The 19,502-nt window shown below is 36.7% G+C and overlaps 1 protein-coding gene across 5 annotated transcripts in view; it reads right to left on the bottom strand.

Annotated features, from left to right (window-relative positions):
- Positions 1-1,213: 1,213 nt before the first annotated feature.
- Positions 1,214-19,502, bottom strand: part of LOC127842117 (poly(U)-binding-splicing factor PUF60-like) — a 36,184-nt gene continuing 17,895 nt past the window's right edge. For 3 of the 5 annotated variants that reach the window (XM_052371458.1, XM_052371462.1, XM_052371461.1), the window contains 9 exons: positions 19,266-19,482; positions 14,623-14,750; positions 14,180-14,257; positions 13,748-13,850; positions 12,511-12,642; positions 11,935-12,130; positions 10,586-10,812; positions 3,612-3,801; positions 1,214-2,567 (listed from right to left, as the gene is read on the bottom strand). In XM_052371458.1, coding sequence (XP_052227418.1) covers positions 2,458-2,567; positions 3,612-3,801; positions 10,586-10,812; positions 11,935-12,130; positions 12,511-12,642; positions 13,748-13,850; positions 14,180-14,257; positions 14,623-14,750; positions 19,266-19,482 — 1,381 coding nt within the window. In that variant the 3' untranslated portion in view covers positions 1,214-2,457. The remainder of the gene's footprint in view (positions 2,568-3,611; positions 3,802-10,585; positions 10,813-11,934; positions 12,131-12,510; positions 12,643-13,747; positions 13,851-14,179; positions 14,258-14,622; positions 14,751-19,265; positions 19,483-19,502) is intronic. The other 2 variants (XM_052371460.1, XM_052371459.1) reach the window with 2 other exon arrangements.

Genomic DNA, 19,502 nt, shown 5'->3' with positions numbered 1-19,502 from the left:
AGTTTCATGATCCTAGGCGTAAGCATTCTTGAGTTTACCTTCAGAAACCATTTTACTGTTTCGAGTCACTGTGACCATGACCTTTGACCTGAAAATCAATAGGGGTCATCTGCCGGTCATGAACAAGGTGCCTATGAAGTCTTATGATCCTAGGCCTAATTATTCTCAAGTTATCATCAGAAAACCATTTTACTGTTTCGAGTCACTGTGACCTTGACCTGAAAAGTAATAGGGGTCATCTGCCAGTCATGATCAATGTATCTATGAAGTTTCATAATCCTAGTCATAAGCATTCTTGAGTTATTATCGGGAAACCATTACTATTTCGAGTCAGTGTGACCTTGACCTAGTGACCTGAAAATCAATAGGGGTCATCTGCCAATCATGATCAATGTACCTATGAAGTGTCATGATCCTAGGCATAAGCATTCTTTAGTTATCATTCGGAAACCATTTCACTGTTTCAAGTCACTCTGACCTTGACCTTTGACCTGTTGACCTGAAAATCTATAGGTGTCATCTGCCATTCATGTTCAATCTTCCTATGAAGTTTCATGATCCTAGGCGCAAGCATTTTCGAGTTCTCATCCGGAAACCATTTTACTGTTTCAAGTCACTGTGAGGTTTGACCTAGTGACCTGAAAATCGATAGGGGTCATCTGCCAGTCATGATCAATTTTCCTATGAAGTTTCATGATCCTTGGCCTAAGCATTCTTGAGTTATCATCAGGAAACCATTTTACTATTTTGAGTCACTGTGACAATGACCTTTGACCTAGTGACATGAAAATCAATAGGGGTCATCTGCCAGTCATGATCAATGTACCTATGAAGTTTCATGATCCTAGGCCTAAGCATTCTTGAGTTATTATCAGGAAACCATTTTACTGTTTTGAGTCACTGTGACCTTTGACCTAGTGACCTGAAAATCAATAGAGGTCTTCTGCCAGTCATGATCAATGTACCTATGAAGTTTCAAGATCCTAGGCCTAAGCGTTCTTGAGTTATCATCCGGAAACCATCTGGTGAACGGACCGACCAACCGACATGTGCAAAACAATATACCCCCTCTTCTTCGAAGGGGGAGGTGGGGGGGGGTGGGGGGGGATAGTAATTGATTCGTCTTAGGGAAACTTTAAAAAATATTTTCAACACTAGATTAGCGTTGCGTTAAACTAAATTTATTCTATATTTACTAAAACAAACAAGAAAATGATCAATAACATTTTATTTGCGGCATATGTAGTAACAACTATGCAAGTAATTTAACAAATATAATGTATTGAATCAATGTACTTGTAAAGAATATCTTAGTTGGTGCAGACATTAGCCTTAGATGTTTTCATAACATTGGAAAGGAATCTGTTATTATGGCATACATTCTGTTTCTATAATAGAAAAGCATTTACAATCTGTGGAACATTACCATCTTTAAGGAAAAAATGCGCATGCTACACTTTGGTAAATGATGATTACTAAATTCATTTTTGATTATTATTGTTTGATTTCTTTATAAATTGTAAATATAATTTACAGTTGAAATCATACAGATAAAAACATAACACAGGTTAACAACTGCAGAAAAATTGGAATAAGAGATTTCATCAAAGAAACACAATTGTATGAAACGATTTCTGCTTTGGCATACAAATATGAAACAATAATCATTTAAGAATGCTGATTGACTCAACTATGAATTCATTACAACCTTAGGTCAAATAACAAGTTTCCATGAATCCATATCATCACTATACTGCACTGCATTAACAGGCATGCATAATGATGTGCACATCTCCCATCTCAAGGTCAGACCATTGGTGTTTAAGCATTCACAGTCCTACTACTACCCAGTCTAACAGTAGTTTGCTGCACGCTTTCTCTTCCAATGTTTCAATCACATGACCTTTCACAATTTGTAAAGTGTATCATTACAGGTTTCCTGACAACTGAATCAAAGTGAAGAACATGTATTTTGCTGCACAATTAACTATGAGATTATTCACTATCACATTTCTATTCACAGTGCTGATACAAGCATAGTTCCACACTTCCCCTTACAGGCACCTCTGTTACAAGTTCCAGCATCATAGTTCCACACTTCCCCATAAAGGAGCCTCTGTAACCAATTCAAGTATCTATACCATAGAACTTTTGGTACAAATCACAAACTATTGATACCAACAATTAAATGTTTCGGTACAAATCACAAACCTTCAGTACCAACGGTGTAATGTTTTGATACAAAACACAAACCATCAGTACCGAATGTTAAATAATGCGATACAAAGCACAAAGCATCAATTCCAAATGTCCAATATTTTGGTTCAAACACATGCTTGTATCCATAATGCATTCACAATACAGCTTTTCCCTGTAAGCTGGTATGAGAGATCAATAGTCCTGTAACAGTCTTCAACACAAGATTGGCAAGTTTTAACACTCTACAGGTATCCTGTATCACCCAGATAAATCTTGTGCATCAAACAGGTCCTGATCGTATTTTTCTGCCTGCACCACCCTGCCTCCAAAGAACCGTCCATTCAACGATTGGCAACCTTTCTCAACCTCTGAAATAGCAAAACAATATTTTGCAAAGATCATTTGCTGTGAAACACAATACATGTAAGATAATTGTCTTCGGTCAACCACACATGTCCAAACAATGTCCAACCGTGTAACTTCAGGACATAAATGTTGCCACAAATCTTGGGAGACTTAGAAAAAATACTATTTTGAAACCGCATCAATTTGTTTGCTTTATATTTTAAAGCTTGTGCCTTTAGGATTGGGAAAAAAACTATCTATGAAATCCGGACAGTGAAACATTACTTATATGATTATAAATAACAGTTACTGTTTATAAAAGCATGTTTAACTGCATTTTTTAATTTATAAAGAGCTGTGGAGTTTTATATCTGTATAATAAACTAAACAAGAGATGTGTTTATCAGAAACACAATTCCCCCTATTGCACCGTTTTGAAATAAAATTTCAATAAATCATTTGGCAGGCTTAGAAATTATCTCCGTTTTAAAGCTTGGATTGTATTTTTTTACTTTTGACCTTGAAGAATGACCTTGACCTTTTACCACTCAAAATGTTCAGCTTCATGAGATACACATGCATGCCAAATATCAAGTTGCTATCTTCAATATTGCAAAAGTTATGGCCAATGTTAAAGTTTTCGGAAAGACTGACTGACATACTGACTGACGGACAGTTCAACTGCTATATGCCACCCAACCGGGGGTATAATTATTATTTTTTATTTTATCTTATGGAGGGGATTTTTTTCTACAAAATTGGGGGAAAATATATACTCTTTCTTGAGGGGAATGGGGCCGAAATTGCCTTAAAAAAACACACTGTCCCTCATTAGACTGTATGTAGTATGCATGGACACCACTTTCCAACTACACTGGACTAGATTACCAATTTACTAATTAACATACCGAGTACTTGACTCAGAAAACTAAGTTACTTATACTACAAGTATGACCAATATTTTGTTTATAACTGGATTACATTATTAACGTACTTTGCAGAAAACAAGACAAAAAAACACTTAAAAAGAAATTAACTAATCACTCAAACTCAAAGCAAAAACTTACGTGTGGAGTCAGCAAACTCTACAAAAATCTTGACGATGACCTCTGCGTCCTCCTCCTCTCCCTGCCTCTCCTGGTAGATGATGACCCTGTTCACCACGCCGTACTTGCCACACTCGTCTGTCACCTCCGCCTCCAAATCATCGTCAAGATCCTCTGGACCCACCATGTTCTTTAGGCACATCACACGACTCTGAAAGTATCAATTAATTTGTAAGTTTGTATTTTGTCGTTTTAAATATTTTATTTTATTTAAACCACCGGAAAGGTGGTTTATAAACAAATATCAGTGAATTAAAACTGATAATTTCACATTTTCAAACAGTGAAAATTATCAGTGAAAATTATCTATAATTTTCAATGTTTACTGTGAAATTACTAAATGACGTCATTATCCCAGCGAAATTCTTTACTTAAACTCTTTAACAATGTATATAAACTGTGAAAAAAGGCATAAAATAACAAGAAAATTTGTTGGATTTGGTGGAATATCGATTTCAATTCACTCGTTATCATAGAATTCTTTTTTTTTCTATTATCACTCGTGAATTAAAATCGATAATCCACCGAATCCAACAAATATCCTCTTTGTTATGTTTGGATTTTGTCATTTTAACAGGTATGTCACTTATATTATGTTGACCGGGAGACCGTTTCAATAAACATTGTAATACACATTTACGATACGATCAGGGACTACCCTACGGGCGACTAGAGCAATAATTTTGCTCTGACTAGAGCGATAATTTCACTCTAATGCCTGTGATCTCGCCCTACGAGCCCAGAAAAGCGAAGATTAAGTCGCCCAATTTTTGAGTAAACAAGACCGGAAAAGCGAAAATCAAGCCGCCCAATAATTTTTGCTAAGGCGTGCTACCGCCCGCAGGCGATTCAAGTTTATTGTTTGCTGTTTATCTTACGGTTACACAATTTACCCCCCCCCCCCACGGATCATTAATTGATCGTGACAAAGCAGTCACTTAAAATTGGTTGCTATAACAACACACTCGTGCTACTAAGTGTGTGCTGCAAGTTGTCTAATGATAACGTGATAATTGATTGACCATCCGATAATTGCAGGTTTTTGGCAGACGGCACGGTTAAAGAAAGTCGGCAAAAATGAATCAAGAAAAACAAAATTAATCAAAGGTCTATTAATTACGTAGATCCACTAAAAAGTCCAGCTTGTTTTGTCCGTTTGTTAAGCCACCGATAATTACGAGAAACACCCATCTTACAAAAACTGGAATCACAGCTCATTTTTTATACTAAAAAGTCATAATACTACACATAAACATTGAGAAAACACATTTCCTCTATTAGATATTAATTATCAGAGTAAAATTAAATTGCTACGTCATGACCTTGGACATTGCAAATGGCGGTCGTTATGTAACATTCAACCCGCGTTCAATTCAAAGCTGGCAATTCAAATTACAAGTAATGGTGATTCAATAATGGAGACAGCATCAACTGGATTTAACAATCATTTGATAAGGTTTGTTAAACCAGATAACACAAGGAAAATTTGGATTATTAAAGTTAAACAGGTAAGGCATTCTTAAGTGTACATATTTCGGACATGTATAGTATTTGGATAAACAGTAATAGATATACTAGATGATCCATGCATAAAGATTGTGTTTTGTTACAAAAGCAGTCATAGGGATGATGATAATGACGATAAATATGTGATGAAAAGGTGCTACCAGTACATATCTAAAATTACTTAAATGTGACTGTTAAATGACTTAAATGTGTTATGATGAAGTAGATTTTAGTGAAAATTTATTGTTTTTACAAATAAACATAGTGTAATGATATAAATAATAAAAGTTGTGAAATGAACATGTTTTGTTTTTGATATTGTTCACACAAACTTCTCCCTGATTTTCCAAACTTCTCCCTGTTTCAGAAAAAAGGAGAAGTCACTTATCCCTATTTTTAAGGCCTAGGGTAGTCCCTACATTTTTCGAAGATGTATAATTGCTAAGTCCATATCATATGTTAATAAATTTTCAGTACTTAATTACTTACATTGGCATCTCTAGCGCCATATATATTTGACGAGCATAGCGAGTTAGTACGTCTTGTTATTAAGATTACAAAATTCTCTTGTAAGTTAACATTGTCGTACGATCGTTTATGAAACGGCCCCCTGGTCATGTTCTTTAGGCACATCACATGACTTTGTTAAATTGTTCGGAATTTTCCATTGCGAACAAGTGTCAGTTATATGTTGGCCATTATAGGCCACACCATGTTCATTAGGCACCTCACACAAATTTGAACAAGGCTGTTTGTAAAACATGCATGCCCCCCTATATGGGCTGTGAGTTGTAGTGAGAGCTCTTGTGTGAACTCAGGTTTTGTCACTGAGAATTTGACGTTTGACCTAGTGACTTTGAAATCAGTAGGGGTTAAGTTATAGAGATATAAGAATAACACATAATAGAAGTATAACATGAGAGGGGGGTATAATGTGGGGTGGGGTAATTTATTAATGTTTTAACAAAAAAAATATTTTGAAGGGGGTGGGGGGGTGGTAGGGGGTGAGAGGGGATATAATGTGGGGTATGGTAATTTATAAGATGTTTAAAAAAAAATTTTTTTGGGGGGGGGGGGGGAGTTGGGGGGGGGGGGGGGGGGGTTGGGGGCGAGAGGGGGTAATAATGTAGGGGTGGGGTCATTTATTGGATGTTTAAAAAAATATTTTTTTTTAAGGGGGTGGGTAGGGGGGTATGGGGTGTGGGATAGGGGGGGGGTGAGAGGGGAATATAATGGGGGGGGGGGTGGGGTAATTAATATGATGTTTAAAAAAAGTTTTTTTTTGGGGGGGGGTAGGGGTGAGAGGGGGTATAATGTGGGTGTGGTAATTTATTAGATGTTTTTAAAAAAAAAATTGGAGGGGTGTGGGGGTGGGTAGGAGGGTGGGGTAGGGGGGGAGTGAGAGGGTAGTGTAATGTGGGGTGTGGTTAATTTATTAGATGTTTAAAAAAAATCGGGGGGTGGGGGGTAGGGGGGAGTGAGAGAGGGGTTATAATGTGGGGTGGGGTAATTTATTGGTGTTTAAAAAAAATGGGGGGTGGGGGGGGGGGTGGGTTGGGGGGTGAGAGGGGGGGTTTAATGTGGGGTGTGGTAATTTATTACATGATGTTTATAACAAGAGCACCGCCTTGCGGGTGCACAACGCTCATCTATTTTTCTTTTTAAAGGTGAAGGGACTCTCATTTTCAATCACAAAAAAGGGAGGGGTGGAGTGAAGAGGGGGGTGGAGTGAAGAGGGGTTGTATAGTGTGGGGGTGTGGACATCTATTACATTATCTTCCAAAAATGCGAAAAAAAATGGGGGGGGGGGGGGTAGATTGTGCGATGGTTGGACGGTATTTCAAACAAAAACTTATAAAAATAAATATTTGTGATATTTGTGTTTTTTAACCGTATAAAAAAAAAATTTGGGGGGGGGGGGGTAGGGGGGTATAGTGTGAGGGGTGGGTAGGTGGTCATTTGCAAGACGATCTTAAAAAAAAAAAAAAAAAAAAAATTGGGGGGGGGGGGGGGGGGGGGATTCGGGTGGGGAGAGGTGGGGGAGTGGGGGGGGGGGGGGGGGGGATTCTTGGGTGCGATGGTTGGCAGTATTTCAAACATAAAAAATAAAAATAAATATTTGTGTTTTTTAACAGTTTTCAAAAAAAAAATTGGGGGGGTGGGGTGGGGTATAGTGTGAGGGTGTGGTGGTCATTTGTGAGATGATCTTAAAAAAAAACAAAAAAAAAAACAAGATGCGTTTGTGAAACACAATGTCCCCCTATATAACGTTTGACCTTGTAGGATGACCTTGACCCTTCACCATTCAATATGTGCAGCTCCATGAGATACACATGCATTTCAAATATAAAATTGCTAGCTTCAATATTGCAGAAGTGACATTACATGAGCAATTTTGACCCATATATTTGACCTCGAAGGATGACCTTGACCTTTCACCACTAAAAATGTGCAGCTCCATGAGCTACACATGCATGCCAAATAACAAGTTGCTATCTTCAATATTGCAAAAGTATTCATAAAATTAGCGATTTGGGCCACATATATTTGACCTCTGACCTTGAAGGATGACCTTGACCTTTCACCACTCAAAATGTGCAGCTTCATGAGATACACATGCATGCCAAATATGAAGTTGCTATCTTCAATATTACAAAAGTACTCATAAAATGAGCGATTTTGGCCACATATATTTGACATCTGACCTTGAAGGATGACCTTGACCTTTCACCACTCAAAATGTGCAGCTCCATGAGATACTCATGCATGCCAAATATCAAGTTGCTATCTTGAATATTGAAATACTGCAAAAGTGTACATTAAATGAGCGATTTTGACCCATATATTTGACCTTTGACCTTGAAGGATGACATTGACCTTGACTTTTCACCACTCAAAATGTGCAGCTCCATGAGATACATATGCATGCCAAATATCAAGTTGTTATCTTCAATATTGCAAAAGTTATTGCAAATGTTAAAGTTGGCGCAAACCAACCAACCAACCAACAGACCAACAGACAGGGCAAAAACAATATGTCCCCCACTACTATAGTGGGTGACGTAAAAACTATTAGGGGGGGGGGGGGGGATTTGGGCACAGGGGATGGTTTGGGTGGAGTCTATTGCGGTATGTTAGGTAAGAGTAGTTTTGTCGAAGTATCAATCAAATCTAATCATAAATAAAGAAGTTATGGCAATTTTAGCAAAATTTAATAATTTGACCTTGAGAGTCAAGGTCATTCAAAGGTCAAGGTAAAATTCAACTTGCCAGGTGCAGTAACCTCATGATAGCATGAAAGTATTTGAAGTTTGAAAGCAATAGCCTTGATACTTAAGAAGTAAAGTGGATCAAAACACAAAATTTAACCATATATTCAAAGTTAATAAGTCAAAAAAGGGCCATAATTCCGTAAAAATGACAACCAGAGTTATGCAACTTGTCCTTTTACTGTACCCTTATGATAGTTTGCGAGTGTTCCAAGTATGAAAGCAATATCTATGATACTTTGGGGGTAAAGTGGACCAAAACACAAAACTTAACCAAATTTTCAATTTTCTAAGTATAAAGGGCCCATAATTCCATCCAAATGCCAGTCAGAGTTACATAACTTTGACTGCACAGTCCCCTTATGATAGTTAATAAGTGTTGCAAGTATGAAAGCAATAGCTTTGATACTGTAGGAATAAAGTGGACCTAAACACAAAACTTAATCAAATTTTCAATTTTCTAAGTATAAAAAGGGCACATAATTCTGTCCAAATGCCAGTCAGAGTTACATTACTTTGCCTGCACAGTCCCCTTATGATAGTTAGTAAGTGTTGCAAGTATGAAAGCAATAGCTTTGATACTTACGGAATAAAATGGACCTAAACACAAAACTTAACCAAATTTTCAATTTTCTAAGTATAAAAAGGGCACATAATTCTGTCAAACTGCACGCCAGAGTTATCTAACTTTGCCTGCCCAGTCCCCTCATGATAGTAAGTAAGTGTACCAAGTTTGAATGCAATAGCATTGATACTTTTTGAGAAAAGTGGACCTAAACGCAAAACTTAACCAAAATTTTCAATTTTCTAAGTATAAAAAGGGCACATAATTCTGTCAAAATGCACGCCAGAGTTATCTAACTTTGCCTGCCCAGTCCTCTCATGATAGTAAGTAAGTGTACCAAGTTTGAATGCAATAGCATTGATACTTTCTGAGAAAAGTGGACCTAAACGCAAAACTTAACGCCAACGCCAAGGTGATGACAATAGCTCATAATTAAAAAAAAATAAAATAGATGAGCTAAAAAACAACAACAAATGATCTCACACTGACATGAACAAATTTTCTCTATTTATCAAACATGAAATTTAAACTTATTGCATTTGTTTCCCCTGTATATAAGAAAGATATAATAGTGTATTACCTCCCCTGTCCTGCTTATATTTATATTAATCAACAAAATTAAACATAAACACAATATTTAATATACAAAATATACAAAAAATCTCATATTCTGATAATATTTTTACTGATCCACTTTTTTTTTTACTAAAAGGATGATGTTTTTATTGGACTGATAATTATTGATTTAGGATTACAGACCAGTTGCTTCAGTAATATTGTGTAGAGTGTGCCCTGTTGGCCGCGTATGCATTCTTGAGTTATCATTAAAAAACCATTTTACTATTTCGAGTCACCGTGACCTTGACCTTTGACCTGGTGACCTCAAAATCAATAGGGGTCATCTGCGAGTCATGATCAATGTACCTATGAACTTTCATGATCCTAGGCCCATGCGTTCTTGAGTTATCATCTGACAACCACATGGTGGACGGACCGACCGACAGACCGACATGAGCAAAGCAATATACCCCATCTTCTTCGAAGGGGGGCATAAATATCATTTTGTTGGTTTGTTTGGATTTTGCAATTATATTAAGGTCATTATGGGGGCATGACCATGTGCCCTGTTACCAATTATCTTAACTGCCAAAGAGACTGGAGACAATATGGAACCTGACCTGTACAAGTACCTAGCACATACAATTTACCCATCTCTATTAATTGTCTTTTGTTTATTCTATCAGCAAAATCCTTTAAGTAAGCCAACTAACTGGCTGTAAAAGAAGCCAAGAGGCAATATTGAAACTTCAAGGTCTTGCCTCATGAATAAAAGATCTCGCCTATCGTCAATTTGTTAAACAATCTTTGCTAACATGTTTTTCAGAGATGTGATTTAAGAACCGTCTCACAGGAGGAAAGTACCCACAGATTTCAATTCAACTCTTCATTTGTATATAGATGCATATAGAAGAGTTAGTAACTATTTATATAATAAGTTTGACTTTGAAATGAAGGAAATCAGCTTAAATGAGGAGGAATCACAAGCCTGTTTATATAAAGATCTCATGTAACTAACACAGCTTTCTGCCACATACCTGTGACTGCCTCATCAGTTTCTGCATGACCATGTGCCTGGCGTTGCTGCCCGATATCTTCATGGTCTCCTGCTGTTCGAGGGTCTGGTTCCCCTCGTCGTCAGCCTGCGCAGCCTTCTTCTCTTCCTCCTTCTTCTCCTGTGCGGTCTTCTCCAGCTGATGCTGTCTCTTCTCAGACTCCACCAGCGCTGTGATTGCCGCATGCATGCTCATGGCAGGGTTCCCTGCTGGAATGCCAGATTATGTTGATTTTTCACCGTGCCATATTTTAGTACTGTGCTTACTTGATTATAAGACTGGAAAATTTACCTTACAATTTGATATACAGGTATGATAGTTTGATCATGAAAGAGGCTTCATTAAACAACCCTTAATTTTCTTTAGGCAAGACAAAACTAATGAAAATACAGGTCTCCAAAATAAGCCTCTTTATTAGATTCTTCTTAAAAAACTGACTGATGAAAATGCTTTTGAACTTTTCTTCTTGAAATCACATACTAAGTACACAAGTGGATTGTGAAATAGTAGAAGCTGCAGAATGTAACCATTTCAGATAATTGTGCTTACAGTGTTATAGAGCCAGAACCAATTGTTAAGATACATGATGTTGACAAGTATACATCTTTATCAACAGCTCAATGTAGAAGCCTTGATACAAATGTAAAGAACACAATTTCCCCATTTATTAAAAATTTATGCTGTTACCAGACACTTGTTGATTTGCAGTAAATTTATCACTAACAATCAAACAAAGTTAGTATTAGTTACTGGACTCCACATAAACAGGAAGACAGCTGTTCACTACGGGGGAAACTGAGTAAGAAGATTAAGGAAAAAGGACACAATATCATGGCTTCAGTGTCCACAATACTGGAAATTGATGTTAAACGTTTTGATTTCTATAAGTTTGCAATTTCATGCAGGCAAGTAGTTTTTCAAAGCACCTGCCTGACAGGACAAATGATTTGGAAGTTAATGAAGAGTCATACAATAAGAAATATTGACAATTATCCCTTTCCAGCTAAGAAGCAAAGTGAAGATGGCTACATGTACATGCAACCAGCGCAAGACCAGACTAGCCTGAGAGGTTTTACCCTAATGCTGCTAGTCAGTACCTTAGGATTGAAAATGAAGCCTTTGAAAAACAAAACTGGAATTCAGTAAGCAAGGTCTTAAATTTAATTCTATTTTCTAATGAACTACACATGTGTCAAGTGTTTTTATCTGAATTGTAAAGGGTTAAACTACATGAATAACCATCCAATACAATTTAACTACAGGAATAACCATCAAATCAAGTCAACTACACTTATAACCATCCAATACACAGCTCAGACGCTATTACATACCTAGAGGCAGTGAGTTGAGTGTAACAGCTGACACCACACCAGGAGGGGGGATGTTGGCCATGGCTGTGGACATGCCCAGGGACCCCAGGGACTGGGGTATCACCACGCCAGGGCCACCAATCAAAGACAGGTCCGCCTGTGGGCCCAGCTTGGGGCTCATCACGGAGCCCAGGGTAGGGGTAACAACCCCAGGAGGCTGAAATAGGGGATTGCATTTTCATGACACATTTTATAATTCAAGACTGTGGAGCTGAGATCCAATTACCTGATCCTGATATCTGAAAACATGTACAGATGAGTGGTACCTGATGCAAATATCTGATTACAAAACATTGCAACATAAGAAGGCTGTCAGACGTTTTGTTTGACAAGAGTGAAATATTTTATCAGACATTTTATAAACCTTAAGACACACTTTTGTTCACTACGAATATTGTGTCTGATTTTTACAAGACCAAATGACATTAAGTACTAATTCTACCCTGGAAACAGACTAAAGATTGTTTTAACAGGCTTAAGGCTTTCAAGGCAATATGGCTTAAATAAATAGGTACAAACTTAACCCTCTCCACCTACCAGCAGTTGCTGCTGAGCGTCCATGGCAGTGATCTTGGCCGTGACAGCTGCAGCTGCTACCGCTGCTGCAGTCGGCATGGCACCCAAGCCTGCCACCTGGGGGGCCATCAGCACATCAGGCGGTGTGATAGCCTGGGGGCAGGGAATAGCAGATACAGTCACACAAACAGTTTTGCGGAAAGACTTTTTTTATCAAATGTTACTTGATTTATATCTAATACACCTTAATGAATATCTTCATAATTAACATGTGGAGGTGTATCAGTGATATTGCTTTTATTTGTTACAGCCTGTGCCATTGAAATTAAGAAAATTAGCGCGATAAACCCTGAAATTGGGAAAAATAGCACGATAAACCATGAAATTGGGAAAAATTAAGCATTATAAATATGATTATAAGTAACAGAATTAAAATTGTTCTTACGTGCATGTTTAGGGGTTTTTCTAGCCATTTTGGGAAAAGGAGTCTGGTCAAAATGGGATTGTTTTAATTGATAAAAGTGGCAAATTTGGGAACTATTTATCTACAAAAAGGACTAAATTAAAGTTATGTATTTTGCAGGATGTTTAAATAAACAGTTGAGATCTAGAGTTAAGAAATCATAAATCATAAGAGACTTCTTTCTTTAATGTTTTTTTTTTTTTTTGAAATTGGGCTTTTTGGGGAAATTTTGGTCAGTGTTTTGGGAAAAAACGTAGATTTTTGGGATTGGGAAGCAGCCAAAAATCGGCGGTAATTTTTAGCAAAAAAAATCACTGTGTATGACAAGGTTTTAAGCATTTTCATTGGATACTTTTTCAAAAACAAATTTTGTCAATTCAAATCTCTTCATAAAGACAGTAGTCAACATGCTACAGCGTCTGGCAACATAACACTTTGGTAGAACAGTGTTTTTTTGTCAAAGTTAGCCCAAATGACTGCTAACTATCCAAATTAATTGTTCAATCTTAAAAAAATAATTTAACAGTAAGTTCATCTTCCTAATTATCTCTATAAATTGAACCTCATTAAGTACAATATTTAAAACACTTATTCTCAATTAAAAGTATTGAAACAAGACAAAAACACACACACAAGTTTCTGAATTTTTCGTAAATCATGATTTTTCCAACTCGAAAAGGCTCTATTTCCAATATGGTGAAACCCCCCCACAGAGGAAGCAATAACATTAGACTTAATAAATAAATTATCATTTTAAATAATCTAAAAGCAAGCAAACAGATGACTTTAACTCACCCTTCCCACTCTAAGGTACTGCCCTCCAAGGTCAAACAGGTTCATGGAGGCCACAGCGTCCTGGGCAGACTGGGAGTTGGTGTACTCTATAAAACCATACCCTCTGAAATGGGACATGCACAGCATGATTATAAGAGTCTTGCTCTGGACAAACTAGTCTCATTTTTCTTAATTGAACCAATACCTGTTATTTAAAAAAATTTTTTTTTTTTTTACTCCATTTTTTACCAGACAATTGGTCAGTCTTGATTTAATTGCACCAACAGTTCTGAACTTACAATTGCTGATAGAAGATGTCTGTAGGTCTGGCCGTGTTTGGATAAGTTATCAGATCAATTAGTTTAAGCTTGTAAATCATGAAATGAAGCATGAACAAAAAAACTTGAAACATGCTGCTGAAAACCATAGTGCTTTATTTATCAAGTATCTTACTTGTGTTTTGTCCCTCCTTTTGATGTTGGATCTTTTATTAACATACAGCTCACAATCTTTCCAAATGCTTCGAAGACGCTGAAATAAAGGAAACATAACCTTCCTTACCACCATCTTGAATTTAAGAATTCTAGTCTGGTATCAAAGTAAACAACAGGCATTTATAATTGATGGCAATCAAATAAACAATTAGCCTTTAAATAATAGCAACACCCATACAAATGAGTTTTTTCCTGATTCATGGTGATTGACATGGTGTTCTGAGGGGTATAAAGAGTTCATTTAATTCTGAAAATGGTTTTAATCAACTTTACGTTAGTTACTGCTTCTCCTTTAAGTTGCCTCACTTCTCCCTAATTAAAGCTGAGGGAAAAGTAACTTCTCCCTAAAATTTGAATGTACGCTGAGCCCTGGAAAGACAGTTACTCTGTACATAAACCAACCTGGCAATGTCCTTCTCGGTGAGGTCCGGGTGTATGGATGCGATGTAGATCCTGTTATAGTTCTTGGCCTCATGGGCTATCTGTTCAATGATTGGCTGGGCCTGGGGCATGTTGCTAGGACGGCCAACCTGGAACACAGCATGTTATACTCTCAGGCGGGCATGTCACCATGCATAGAAAGCATACTGCTCTATTATTGTACACTGTCAGCAAGGTTTAGTTTTGCACTTCAGTTGTTATGACAAAAAGTAATTTTCCATTAAAATGAGCTAATTTGATTCTTCGGAACAAAAAGCCAAAAAGTGTGTCACATCAGAAATTTGCTTTTGATTACTTCTACTATTTACTATGAATACTTATTCTTTTAACTTAAGTTAAAACATTAATCATTTTATTATGAAATTAAAGTTCTTATAAACTATTTAAGAGAACTACCGTCAAAACTCCTTTGTTAATCCAAAAACTGGGGTTTGGTCAATTTATAAACGCCATAAAGGCTTAATTTCTTCTGTAAAAATTGGGGTCTTTCCTTTACAATTGATACAACATGTTCCTTCTGGCATAACAAAAGGAATTTTTATATTTCACATCAATCTATGGTCAGGGGTTTTTTTTAGAGAAAGGGGAAGACGCTGGACGCTGGGTGAAAGGGGAAAAAAGAGTGCGAAAGAGACATATTAGGGGAAAAAATAAAAACTGTTCATTTCAATGTCTATAACTCATCAAAAGAGGCTTGTCTCCGTCCTTTTTGTTCTTAAACACATTTAACACGTATTAAAGTCAAAGTCCTTAATTAAGTTGCAGGTGTAAATCTAATTATGGGAAATGTTTTCAACTATATTTCTGTACTGGGGCCGGGGGACGATGTCAATTTTGTGATTTCAATTTCATGATGAATGGGTTGACGATCTTGATCTGCTACAGTATTGGAAGGGAAAGGAGCAGCAGCTGCCGATTGTCTACTTTCACTTTCACAATGTTCGATGTTGATTACCTCAGAATCCTGATGGGTTATAACGGTTTTCGATGATTCTTTCTTAAAAAATGCCTCGATGCGTTCAGTATCTTCCAATTCCGAATGTTTTATTTTGTTTGTGTAAGAACGCCAATTGTGAGACATTTTTTTCTGTTTTCACGTTTATATCTTGGCTTGCACATAGCCCGGATGAAAATTCGACTGGTTTCTGGTAATTTATTGACGAAACACCCTTCTCGCGCAAGACCGGTATCCAGTTAAATAGTCACATGATTATTACGATTAGTTGCCCAGTTTACATAACGTTATTTAAGAGCTATATTTAGAATAACTGGGATTCCCAGATTTTTTGTGTTCGTCAAGAGAGAGAAAGATCGTTGTACATGGTGCAAATTGGATGATTGTCAAATGCCCAAAGGAAATATAAACATTTCTTTGAGAGAAAATATTATATTTTGGTGAAAAATGATATTTTTTTTGGTGGGGAAATTGTATTTTGAGGGGAAAAATTCTGGTAGGGGAAGACGCCGAATATCGGCGTCACTTTCTTAGTAAAAAAACCCCCTGATGGTGAACAATAAACGCAAACTACTTACATTTTTTTTAAGATAAATAATACAGTAAATTATAGTTTTTCATTATCCAATTTTTTTAAAATGCTATTCACAAAACACTATGCACAGAAAACATCTTTCACTGTTTAAAACTTCCATAAATGGACAGTCAATCTTCAGGAACAAAGATACGCTGCCTGCTAGATGGAAGGTATGAGCTGTAAGAACAGTTAAAAAAGATAATAATTTCTGTGACCACACAGAAGACTCAAGCATGAATTTAATTTCATGACACCTTCACAGTGATAAATTTTAATTTTTGGCAGACGATCATAGTTTATACAAATAATAAATTTCATTGTAATTCCATGAAATACCACTATTAATTTTAAGGATGCAACAGACGCTATTACATTAAATGTTTCGTCATCATAGTAATTAGCAGATTAACCTTTTAACCAGAAAACCTAATAATGTGCGAGTGCGAGTCCGAAATTGTCATAATGCTGCTGCACATGCATAAACTCTCTTAAAAAATGAATTTTTCTCATAATCTGTAATTTATATTGAACTATTATTTATAAAACATTTAGTGTGTATGCTTTGTAAATAAAATTGAGAATTTGTTTTTACTAAGACACTGGTTTATTGCTTTATGCCTTGTTAAACTTTTCAGCCCATACAAACTTAAAATCAACAAATATTTTGTACAATATTTTGAAAAATAAAGTTAACACATACAAAAATCAGTGTTCCTTATAGAAACAGACAAAATTTCAACGCTAGATGTGGTCTGGTAGCATAGATTTAACGTGATACAAAATGCTTGTTTTTGTTTGTGTGTGTCTCAATATATTCTTTGTGAATTTCCAGTTACGATACCCAAACAATTACAAGGGAACGCGAGATTGGCTTTAGAGAAATTCGGAGCAAGACGTAGTCACAAGCATATTCATTGAATTTATATCCTTCGCCAAATAAAATGTGTTTATGGATGGGTGCAGAACTAAAAGAAACAATGGGAAATGACTCTTATCTAAGAAATTGTATGGTTATTGTGCATGGCACTTCCCCACAAAGATATCTATACACCCCTGAATTTTCATGTTGAAATTTTATATAGTCCGAAAATGTTTGTGACAGTAATACGGACATAACCAAATCTTTATGAGCCGTGCTCTGTGGAAAGGGGGATTAATGCACGTGTGTAAAGCACCTTTGCCTAAACTAGATTTTTGCTAAGAGGCTCAACAGAAAATATCAGAAAAGTGGAAAGCCCTGATCTCAGTGCTTTCCACAGGATTTTTGTCAGGCGCCCCAGTGTCCCCTCCCGACGTTGATTTTTTCTTAATTTAACGTGTCAATTCACGTTCTGTGGTGCGTTATAACTCAAAGAAAAACAGCGTCAAAAGACGTCATTTGGTGCGCTATGACTACAAGAAAATCCCAAAGTCATTTAAAAAAAAATAAAATTTTTTTTTATTGTTTGTTTTAAAACTTTCCCGCACAGATAGTAAAATCTCGAGCGATTCCCCAATACATCCGTTTTAACCCGACTCTATTACTGTATACTTACTACTTTTCAAGTTTCTATTTATTACCCGATAATCCCATTTATTCCGTTTTTTGTAAATCACTTTCTGGTAACTATTTACGATAAAAGCTCTCAATTATTTCTTTAACACAAACCTTGCCATTTTTCTATAGTATCAAATAAATTTTAAGTGACTATTTATAGATTTGATGAAATATTGCCTCTGAACATGCGTCAATCCCCTGACGTGCTGTGTGCTTGTTAAAACGCTCAATACACGCACAATACACATGACGCGACGTTGTACATGCTGTATAATTTTCGCGCTCTTTTTAATTGAGAAAAAGATTCGACACAAAGTAAATTTGCAATGCTAATTTGAAGCAAGAATATTTTAAGGTTGAGGTAACATTTACATTCGGATGTGTGTTTCAGATAAAAAACGCGTTAACATCAACTAACGGGAATGGGTTTCGGATTACAAATTTAATTAGTCCCATTTGAGATTTCAACAAATATTCACAGTTGCGTTATGAATTCAACGATAATTTGTTAAAACATTTTACGAGTTGAATAAATGTTTTGATGGAATTATGCATGAAATCACGTTGTCCACGAGGATTACGGCCGGTTGCCATCATCAGTCTTCTAAGTATTGATTTTCGGACAAACATTAACAAGTGTGCGTAATTAATTTACCGAAAATGTGTTAAGGCGCATTCCGTGTCAAATAAATGTCAGAAAAACAAGGTGAATCAGTTCTATAAATGGACATGATAAAACATGTACTGGAATAAAATTGTTATCGTAACCTGGAGTTATTTGCAAAACTTACTCGCTATAAGTAATTAATTGTTTACCACTTGCAATTAATTTCTCGTATTAATTATGAGTCATAGGTAACACTTGTTTACAGTAAAAAGGTGTGATGATGATGACCGAAACCGTCTTTAATGTACTGTACTGTACTAGTTACCGGTTTTATATTAAGTAAATGGTTTAACTTCTTGCTAATCAAGCTGCGATAAATTCTTGCTTCGTGTCAGACGTCAATAAAAAAATACTGGTTGATATTTAACTCTGCCCTCATAAGCATTCGCGTAACCGATTGGACGATGAACATCACAGTTTGACAACTGGAAAGTTACCGGATACATCCTTGTCAGCATTTAAACTGACTGTTTAATGTGGCTAGAATAATCGATACGCGCGTCTTTTCAGTGGATTATCCATTACCCCATGTGGTGTTTATGGCGATTACTTATGAAAGTAGGTACCGAGTGCTTTTTTTAAACAGGGAATATTGATACACTGATAGAGAACCTTGATTTTGTTTGACAATCTCCACTTTCTTTTACTGAAAAATACACTGATCGGAAAATTTCAAGCGCCCTGGGGACTCTGATTTCGAAATCCAAGCGCCCCTGCGAGGGATCCTTAAATGGCCTGTGGAAAGCCCTGGATCTGGGATGACACCTTAAGCACATGCATTAAACCTCCTTTTCAAAAAGCACTGCTCATATCTCTCTGATTTGGGCGGAGGATAAAAAGAAATAAAACACAAGGAACTTATCAGCACCACCTTGATGTTTCTCCCCCCTATCATCACCCCGTTCATCTGCTCGAGGGAGAGTTGTGCAGCCTCTGGGATGTCATATTCTATGAATGCGAAGCCCTTGTGCTTGTTCGTGATCGGGTCCCACGAGAGGTTCACGCTCTTTATCGGGCCGAATGGCAGGAAAGCCTGTTTAATTGTGTCTTCTTTGATCTCAAAGTTTATACTCCCCACGTAGATCCTATGAAAGAAAATGTGGAG

Source organism: Dreissena polymorpha, chromosome 8, assembly GCF_020536995.1.
Source record: "Dreissena polymorpha isolate Duluth1 chromosome 8, UMN_Dpol_1.0, whole genome shotgun sequence".
NCBI lineage: Eukaryota > Metazoa > Mollusca > Bivalvia > Myida > Dreissenidae > Dreissena > Dreissena polymorpha.
The sequence above is the reverse complement of the archived record's forward strand: the minus strand, read 5'-3'. Positions and strand labels throughout refer to the sequence as shown.